The 10,561-nt window shown below is 39.5% G+C and overlaps 1 protein-coding gene across 2 annotated transcripts in view; it reads right to left on the bottom strand.

Annotated features, from left to right (window-relative positions):
- Window positions 1-10,561, bottom strand: part of LOC122553343 (calmin-like) — an 87,257-nt gene that overhangs the window by 31,540 nt on the left and 45,156 nt on the right. For both annotated transcript variants that reach the window (XM_043696923.1, XM_043696922.1), the window contains exons 2-3: window positions 7,810-7,871; window positions 4,834-4,929 (exon numbers count right to left, since the gene is read on the bottom strand). In XM_043696923.1, the coding sequence (XP_043552858.1) occupies window positions 4,834-4,929; window positions 7,810-7,871 (158 nt within the window). The remainder of the gene's footprint in view (window positions 1-4,833; window positions 4,930-7,809; window positions 7,872-10,561) is intronic.

Raw genomic sequence — 10,561 nt, 5'->3', positions numbered from 1 at the left:
GCCACACACGCAGATGACAAGCAACATGAATTTGACTGGGACAACACTACTATTATAGGACAAGCCAAACAGAGAACAGCCAGGGAATTCCTAAAGGCATGGCACTCATCCACAGATTCTATCAACAAACACATCGACCTGAACCCAATATACCGGCCACGGCAGCGGACAGCTGGAACTGACAACCGGAAGCGGCAGAGACAAACCACTATAAATGCCGGAGGAAATATTACAGAAGCACTTCACAGGAGGCTCCCAAGCACTGAGGATGTCACCTAGACAAGGGACGAAACGTCTGCAACACAAATTCCCAGCTCAGCAAACAGAACCACAACATAGTTACAGGATGGTCACAACTGAGAATTAAATATCCAGTAGTATCAGACTATTCGGAAGGTGCAGCACAAGAGGCTGCTGCGTAAGATAAGGATGCAAGGCGTTACGGTTAAAGTATTAGCACTGATAGAGGATTTGTTGACTAACAGGAAGCAAAGAGTGGGGATAAATGAGTGTTATTCTAGTTGGCAATCAGTAACTAGTGGTGAGCCTCAGGGATCAGTGTTGGGACCACAATTATTCACAATTTATGTAGATGGTTTGGAGTTGGGGACTACGTGTAGTGTGTCAAAGTTTGCAGGTGACACTAAGATGGGTGGCAGATCAAAGTGTGCAGAGGACTGTGAAACTTTGCAGAGGAACATAGATACTTTAAATGAGTGGGCAAAGGTCTGGCAGATGGAATACAATGTTGATAAATATGAAGTCATCCATTTTGGTAGAAGTAACAATAAAAAGGATTATTACTTGAATGGTAAAACGTTGCAGCATGCTACTATGCAGAGGGACCTGGGTGTCCTTGTGTATGGATCACAGAGGGTTTGTCTGCAGGTACAACAAGTAATTAGGAAGACAAATGGAATTTTGTCCTTCATTACTAAAGGGATTGAGTTTAAAAGCAGACAGGTTATGTTGCAGCTGTACAGGGTGCTGGTGAGGCCACACTTGGGAGTACTGCATGCAGTTTTAGTCTCCTTCCTTCATAAAGGATGTACTGTCACTAGAGGGGGTGCAGAGGAGGTTCGCTAGGTTGATTCTGGAGTTGAGGGAGTTAGCTTATAAGGAGACTAAGTAGACTGGGATTATATTCATTGGAATTTAGAAGAATGGGGGGAGGGTCTTATAGAAACATATAAAATTATGAAGGGAATAGATAAGATAGAAGTAGAGAGGATGTTTCCACTGGCATGTGAAACTAGGACAAGAGGGCATAACCTCAAAATTAGGGGGAGCAGATTTAGGAATGAATTGAGAAGGAACTTCTTCACCCAGAGGTTGTAAATCTATGGAATTCACTGCCCAGTGAAGTAGTTGACGTTACTTCAGTAAACGTTTTTAAAGCTAAGATAGTGTTTTTTTTTTGAACAATAAAGGAATTAAGGGATATGGTGAGGGGACAAGTAAATTGAGCTGAGTCCACGAAAAGATCAGCCATGATCATATTGAATGGTGGAGCAGGCTTGAGGAGCCAAATGGCCTACTCCTGCTCCTAGTTCTTATGTCTATACCCAATATAGGACTCCTTATTTTTGACCAGAACTTCAATATCTTCATTCATTCACCATTCCCTACTTTTATCAACTTTACCCTTCATTCTAACAGAAATATAATGCCTCTGAACTGGTTATCTGAATTTTGAAAACTTCCCACTTACCAGTCGCCCCTTTACCTGCAAACAGTCTACTTCAATCAACTCTTGAAAGTTTCTGTCTCATACCAGCAAAATTCACCTTACTCTAATTAATAACTTTTATTTTTATACAAGGCCTATCCTATTCCATAACTATTTAAACACTAATAGGATTATGATCACTGATTCCACAGTGTTCCCCCCAACACTTCAGTCACTTGCCCTGGCCTTATTTCCCAACAGAAAGTAGTTTTACTCGTTTTCTAGTGGGTACATCTACATATTAATAAAGAAAATTTTCTTGAACACATCGAACAAATTCCTCACCATCCAAGCCCTTAACACTATGGTAGTCCCAGTCTATGTCTGGAGAAAGTTAACATTCCCTACTATTACAACCCTATTATTCTTACATATATCTGAGATGACCAGCCAAGTGAAATATTCTTGTAGCATTTACCCTGGCAAACTCCTAAAGAATTCTATATCTTTCAGTGAGATCATCTCTTATCATTTGAAAATAAATATATTTTCTATTATATCTGCCAATCTAGTAATTTTTCCACATCACAAAACACTTGCCATGTTCTAAACCACACTCTCTTTTTCTCATTTTTCAGATTGGAAAAGAGTTGAAAGTGATGTTCCCCAAGTATCAGTGTTGGGACATTTGCTTTTTCTGATTTATAAAAATTGTTTGAAGATGGTTGTTGAGGGCAAAATCTCTAAAATTTGCAGATGATACTAAGCTAGGGAGAATAGTGAATTGTGAGAATAATGCTGAGTAACTTCAGAGGAACATTGACAAGTTGGCTAAATAGACAGACACCGGACAGGTGAATTTCAATGCTGACAAATGTGAGGTAATGCAATTTTGTTGAAAAAACATAGAGAGATAATCCAGGTTCAATGGTGCAATTTTGAGGAGAGTAGAGGAGCAGAGGGACCTTGGGGTTCATGCGCATAATTCTCTGAAGATAACCATGCAAGTTGCAACAATTGTTAAGGTGGGTTATAGGACCCTTGGATTTATAAATAGAGGAATATAGAGTATAAAAGCAAGTAAGCAAGTGCTACACCTCTACAAATCATTGGTCAGGCCACACTTGGAGTAGTGCGTTCACTTTTGAGCACTTTTATTTAAGGAAGGATGTTAAAGCCCTGTAGAGAGCACAAAAGGGGTTATGGAATGACACCAAGAATGAGGGATTTTAGAAACAAGAAAAGATTAGAAAAATTGGATTTATTCTCCTTGGAGTTGAGAGTGTGGTACTGGAAAAGCACTGAAGGGCTGGGGAAGGTAGCTGAGAGTGCGTTAGGGAGATGGAGGTGATGGTAATAGTGATAAGTCAGAGGGCAAGGTGGAGTGGATAGGTGGCAAGGACAATGGACAGGTAGGACAGGCCATGAGGGCGGTGCTGAGTTGGAATGTTGGATCTGGGATGAGGTGGGGAGAGGGGAAATGAGGAAACTGGTGAAATCCACATTGATGCCATGGGGTTGGGGGATCCTGAGGCGGAAGATGAGGCGTTCTTCCTTCAGGCGTTAGGTGGTTAAGGAGTGGCGATGTAGGTTCTGGGGCTCCTCCATGCCCTTTGCAGAAAGCAAGGGGGAGTTGAACACTTCTGATCTATTACCATTACCTCCCCCCTTCATCTACCTATCGTACTCTCAGCTACCTTTCCCCAGCCCAAACCTCCACCCATTTATCTTACCATCCCCTTGGCTCACAACCTCATTCCTGATTAAGGACTTTTGTCCGAAACGTCGATTCTTCTGCTCCTTGGATGCTGCCTGACCTGCTGTGCTTTTCCAGCACCACACTCTAGACTCTGATCTCCAGCATCTGCAAAGCTCACTTTCTCCTTATTCTTCTTGGAGCAGAGAAGATTAAGGAGGTGACTTTGTTGAGGCCTTCAAAGTTATAAACAATTTTGACAGGGTAAAGAAGAAAATTCTGTTTCCACTAGTTGATATGTCAGTAACTAGGGGTTACAATTTTGAGATTGTCAACAAGAGAGCTGGTAGTGAGACTATGAATAACTTAATTACTCAGAGTTATTAGGATTTGGAATGCACTTACTGGGAGAGTGAGTGGAGGTGGAGTCCATATGATGTTTTGAAAAAGAACTGGATATATATTTTAAAAGTGTTGAATTTAGAGGGCTTTGAAGGTAGTGCTCGAGAATGGGACTAGCTGGGTGGCTGTTTTGGGAGCAAGTACAGAAGAATCAATAGGTCAAATGGCCACCTTTTGTTCTGTAAAATTCTGTGATTCCTCTTTGCATCCTCCTCACCGTTGACGTTTCCACCCAACTTTGAAATATCAGCAAACTTGAATAATCACACTCACAAATGTCATTCAAATTGATTGTAAATAGCTGAAGCCCAAGTACCATTCTTGTGGTATTTCACTGATACAGTTTACTAACATGAAAGTATATATTTATTCCTAGTCTTTGGTTTCTGATCATTAACCAATTCTCAATCTGAGCTGATAAACAATTCCACGGATGCTAATTTTATTTTTTTTTAAATTGTAAGGCTCTTTACTGAATGCTCCTGTTATAATCTAAATACACTACATCTACTGGTTCTCCTTAACCACACTAGTTGCATTCTAATACGGAATTGTCAAATACAAAATTTCCTGTCATAAATGTGTTTACTGAACTCTCATGTTATGATTTTGTTAACAGCTCCTAATAATAAAGTCTAGCATTCCCCAGAAACTGATGTTCGGCTAACTTGATAATTAGATAATTTTCAAATAGGTGACTCATCATATTGAATGTCACTATATTAACAGTGAGAACAATCATAACCTTCTCTAATCTCACCAATGTAATGCTGAAATCTCTGAACACTGGTACCATTCTGTGAATCTTTTCTGTTCCCACTCTAAGACCTTGATATCCTTTCTAAAGCACAGTGTTCAGATTTGGACAGAATAGTTCAGTTGAGACTCAAGTAGTGATTTGTAAACATTGAAGATAACTTTTATTGCTATTGAACATTTTGAAACAGTTGCTTAATGATAATATTCCTCACTAGGATATCTACCGCTATGTAAAGATATTGCACCAAAATAAACAAAGTCATAAACTACAAGTTTGTAGAAGTGCAATTGTGTTAAATAACTTTACCAGTCTTTGCCCAGATAGCACTTCCAGCAAAGCCATCAGGATCTTCCCATCTTGCATATCTTTAAACAAATCCTTCACCTCCAGGGGTGGATTGCACTGTAAAATCACAAACAATGTTTGGCAACCAGAGCATAAACAATCCCAAAGTATATATGTGGACACATAATTTGCATTTATTTTACCAGTAAAATGTAAGAGAATAATGGATAAGGAATTGGAGAAAATTTCAGGAGTTTTGATACACATCTAAATTAAAGAATTTGTTATTTTGAGAGGTTAAAAGTTCTAAATAAATGCAAATTATTTGTGTTTATTTCAGTATTATATCAAACAAGAAATTCAAATATTTACAAACCTGTAGTGTCTACTGCACTTAACAGCAACTTACATTTACTGAGCTACCCTACAGCAGCATCCTTCAGATATGTTCCCAGATAGAAATAGCACCAAACCAAAAGAGGTGGACAGTTGGATGTTTGGTCCAAACAAAAAAGAAATTGTGGGCTTTCAGGTAATTCTTTGTCATCACACGATAGGGCAGGTATGGGTTTTGACTCCAATGCCCTTCACTGTTCATCCTACTGACACTCACTATTAAGCTCAGACCTGAAGAATGACTTTTGAGTGACATGTTGGAGGAAAGCCAGAACTGGTGACCATATAGCTCAGCAAGAGGCAACACCTGCAGGAGAGTTTGATTGGAATACATCGCATGTTAAAAACATTATTAATCATTCATAGCTGGCCAGAATGTAACATTTTTAAGGGTATTTTTAAATTCAAATGATGTGGGCATCACTGGCTAGGCCAGTATTCATTGCCCATCCCTAATTGCTCAGTGGGCAGTCATTGCTATCAGTCTGGAGTCACACTTGGTCACAAAATTGATCAATACTCTCCTAAGGACATACGGACACACACACAAACACACACAAACACACACACACACACATACACACGCCCTTTTCGGGCCAAACATCCACTTGACCCCATCTTTTGGTTTACTGCAGTTTCTATCTGCGGATATATCTGAGAGATGATTGCTGTTGGGTAGTTTTCTAGATTAAAAGGACTCAGTAAATGCAACCACCCAGAGTACACATTGTGTCCTTGCCACTCTCAGTGCTTCCTCCAAGTGTTGTTCAACATGGAGGAGTATTGATTCTCAGCCAAGGGAGGACAATAAGTGATAATCAGCAACAGGTTTCCTTTCCGATGTTTAACCATGAAACTTCATGACGTCCAGAGTCCATGCTGTGTACTGCCAAGGCAACTCTCGCCCGACCGTATACCACTGTGCCACCACTTCTGCTGGTGGGACAGGACATTTCCAGGAATGGTGAAGATGGTGTCTGGAATATTGTCTGGAAGGCATGATTCCATGAGTATAACTATGTCAGGTTGTTGCTTGACTAGTCTGTGAGACAGCTCTCCCAACTTTGGCACTAGCCCCCCCAGTGTTAGTAAGGAAAACTATACAGGGTTGACAGGGCTGTTTCTGCCATAGTCTTTTCCAGTCCCTGGGTCGATACCAGCCAGTCCATCGGTTTCATTTTTTTGTTGAGACTTCATAGCGATTGATACAACAGAGTGGCTATTTTAATGATTGTAATGAGGTCAACCAGGTGGACCTCATGAGTTCCCTGATTGGACCAAATTATCAGCCCAAATCAGGGTGCCCTGGCTGACAATATAAGCATGAACATTTCACTTTTTGATCACACAGCATTGCCCTTTGATGAGAAGGGCACTGCTCGTCATTGGCCATTCTGGTGTTTCCTTCCTTCCAGGTGGTGGAAAATGAATAAAGATTTATGCACATGTTGTCTTTCACTGTGTCTCACACCTGCACACAAACATCATGAGTGCTGGGAAAAATATAAGCACTACTGGTATTAGGTGGTAGTATGGGGAATAAAATAAGAAGAAAAAAAAGAGAATTTTTTTAAAAAATAAACATGAATGTTCACGTAAGCATTGCTTACTCTGGGCTTTGCTTGTCACTGGTTCATTTGCCACATGGGTGTCTTTCCTGATGTTAGAATATTAATAAAGTTATTTTCACTTGGGTGTTTCACTGTGTCTTGCAGATACAGATACAACATGGGTAGTTAAAAATATATATAACCACGAGAAGATTTAGAATCTCCCCAGTTCAGGAAACTGATTCCGAGCTGGCCGGCCACATAAAAAAAACAAAAAAAAAGCTATGTCAGAAGTTCTGTTCACTCAGAGCTGGCTCTCCATGTGTAAATAAAAGGTGACTTGGTGACAGGATACTGGCCTCTGAGTTGTTTCAGTTATCTAGACCATTTCAGAGGACAACTGAGAGTCAACCACATTGACATGGGTCTGGAGTCAAACATAAGCCAGACCAGGTAAGGATGGCAGATTTCCTTCCCTGAAGGACATTAGTAAGCCAGATGATTTTTTTTTCCTGACAATTTACAATGTTTCATTGTCATCAGTAGATTCTTAATTCTAGATTTTAAAAAAATAAATTAAATTTCAACCAGTGGCTGTGGCAGGAATTTGAATCCCAGTCCCCTGAACATTGGCTGATTTACTGTATTACATGTCTAGCAATATACACTTGTGACGCATCTGTCTTACATTCTCCTGAAAGTCACTAGCCATCATTCAATGTTGTTTTTTAAGTGCTGATTTCAGAATTTGCCTTTCAACACCTTTCTACATGGTGAGAAATGCTTCTGAGTTAACTCATAACCAATAATGAAAGCTGTATGTTAACGGAATTGCTAATCATGGACACCAATACTCCGTCTCGTGGCCCTAAATACGGCCTTTAAAAGAAAATATTCCAGGTGTTTCCGCAAAATTTAATCTATCCATTTTCCACAAGCCTTCAAAACCCAAGTCATCCAGACAGTATTAAATATAAACCCTCTTCGTAACAATAAATATTGTTTGGCAGTGATTAATTAGCCTGAAATAGAATTCAATGCTCGCTCTTACCCTGTACAAGTGGAAGTTGATCCATCGGGTAAACGTTCTCTTCTGCGTGCTCACTCTTTCAACTGAAGGGAAAACAAGGGGACAAGTTGCTCATTATTGTCACAAGTACATGCCAACAAAACACACAATCCTACCTGGGTCACAATTTGATATGCTTGCACTGTCCTAATCAGACGTGAGACAGAGCCAATTTTTCTGTAAATTAGTTTCACTGTGAGCAGAGCACCATCACCATTTCAAAATCTCACGGCCTCATTGTACAAAGTACCATCCAGTCTCCATTAACATGAGCAATAATGCTTCATGAGCTGATCTATACAGTGAGTGTCTTGCAGCAGAACCTAGGGGTAGCCAAATCCAGACTTACCAATTCCAGAAATTTTTACTAACTTATCCTCCTTTTGTAAAAGTTAACATGCACATATCAGATTTCACCAAAGCTTAGGCCCCTTCATCAACAACTGAGGCAAACAGCTCCTCTGATCAAATGAGTCACAATTCTGTGCCATGATCTATGATATCATTACATCACCGAACTCAAAGCTGATTATTCATCTCCAGTTTCATCAGAACAGAAACAAGTCCAATATGAATCTTAGAATAGAATTGCACATTGCAGGCCATTCAACCCATTATGCTTGTGCCTTTTTGGTAGAGCTTTCCAATTGGTCCCGTTCCTTCTGCTGTTCCCAGCTTAATTCTTTCCCTCCAAGTATTTATTCAAATAACTTTTCAAAGTTGCTTTAGAATCTCCATTTTTTCACACTTTTAGATTGCAGCTCATTGTGTAATAAAAAAAATTGCTCAATTCTCCCCTAGAAATAGCATGGAATTAATTTTATACATTTTAATTACATTTTTTTAAAAATCACCACCAGGGGGCAAAGTTACTCCAAAAACAAAATAATTACAATCGAATTCTGGAGGTTTTCCAGGCAAATGGCTGCTTCCTCAGATCAAAACATGTTTATTTGTGTGCCAGCTCCCTTAGTGTGTGCTAGGAAAATGCGCAAAGGGCACACAGCAATGGGTTCAGGCTAACCTGACTGCACAATTAATTATTTTACATGGGCTCCATTGGCATGGAAACTAGATTTAAATGAGATCACAGATGTTTTTACGTTCTCTAGTCATTGAGGGATTGTCATAGCCTACAGATATACCTCAGATTTCCTCCTTTCATTTATTACACACCCTCTGTACATTATTTACTAAAAGCTTTCTGTTGCTTTGCAATTTCTTCCAGTCTTTCAACCCTACGAGACCTTTGTATTCCCCAACTCAGGCAGTTTACATCAATCCAGATTTTAAAATCACTCCCCCATTGGTGGCCTTACTGTTGCCAAGGTTCTGGAATTCCCTCCTAAACTCTCTCTTTCTGTCTTTTCCTTAAATCCTTGGAGATAGTGAAGACTTAAATCCTACCTTATTGATTAAGCTTTTGGTCACCTGTACTTGGGTCATTCAGTGTCAACTTATGTTTCTAGGCAGCAGCATACAGGTAACTGGTGCATTTAATGTAGTAAACATCCCAAGACACTTAACAAGAGTGATATCAACAAAAAAAATCTTTGACACCAAGTCATAATAAGATAAATCATGACAGATGATCAGAAGATTGATCATAGAGATGGGTTTTTTGAACATCTTAAAAAAGAATAGGGTGGTTGAGAGGCACAAGTAGGTCAGGGAAGGAATTCTAGAGCTCCTTTGAAATTTTCCAATGCAAGTTTTTATTGATGTAGAGGAAAGCATAAGGTATATGTTTTCCCAAAGCCCAATATGTGTAACAGAGATAAGCAAGAATTCTATGATAGTACCCATGATTATTTAGTTTTCCTTCCAAACCTTGACGACATCACTATGCAACCAAGAGTACTTCACACAATAAAGCACTCAGAGGTACTTCACTTTCAGTACAAGTAGTAAAATGATTGCAGTGTTTACTATAAAGTTGTTATTGTAGTTGGAGGAATTCACCATCATCAACATGAGAAGGCCTCCTCTCTAAGTAACAGAATCACTTTGGAAGGATTATGTTTGTGCTCTATAGAAGATGGTTTTCTAGAAAATACTTCCATTCTCATAAGAGGATGTCTTAAAGCACTTAGTGTCAGCTTGGCTCAGTGGGCACCACTCATGCCTGAGTCAGGTGGTGAATGCCACTATTAAATGTCACTCTACAGATACTAGAATACATTAAATAAAAAGCTGACCCTTTCAATTCCATATCAAGGAAGCACTGTGCTAGAAGTGGTTCTGCTTTTTGCTTGAAACATGAAATCAATATTAACCAACATTTAAGCCTTTTAGGGAAGAAAGACAACCCATGACTAATTTTAAAAAAAAATTTACCCTAGAGTCCAAGGCAACATTTATCCTCGGACAAATCACTGAAATCTACACATTGGGCAGAATCTTATAGTATTGTGAACAGCATGGGCTATATTGAGTGGCAGAGGTATGTGAGAAGTCGGATATCAGGTCCAACTTGCTACATCTTTTACGTAACAGCTGGGCAGTTAGGTGAAATTCTTACCAGACTGTGGCAGGTTGCCTATTGAGGGCATTATTGCAAGTTAACAACCTTATTAATGAGATTCAATATGCAGTAAATATACAGCTTCACACATTTCTGATCCTGTGAACACACTTAATGCTGAGAATTCTCGACATAGAAGTCAGAGTGGGTATCTGGTGGTGACTTCAGCTAACTGTTTTCTCCAAAGCACTTCCATGACACCAACATCTC

This window comes from Chiloscyllium plagiosum, chromosome 10 (assembly GCF_004010195.1).
Source record: "Chiloscyllium plagiosum isolate BGI_BamShark_2017 chromosome 10, ASM401019v2, whole genome shotgun sequence".
NCBI lineage: Eukaryota > Metazoa > Chordata > Chondrichthyes > Orectolobiformes > Hemiscylliidae > Chiloscyllium > Chiloscyllium plagiosum.
Note: the sequence above shows the minus strand (reverse complement) of the source record. Positions and strands in the feature narration are given on the sequence as shown.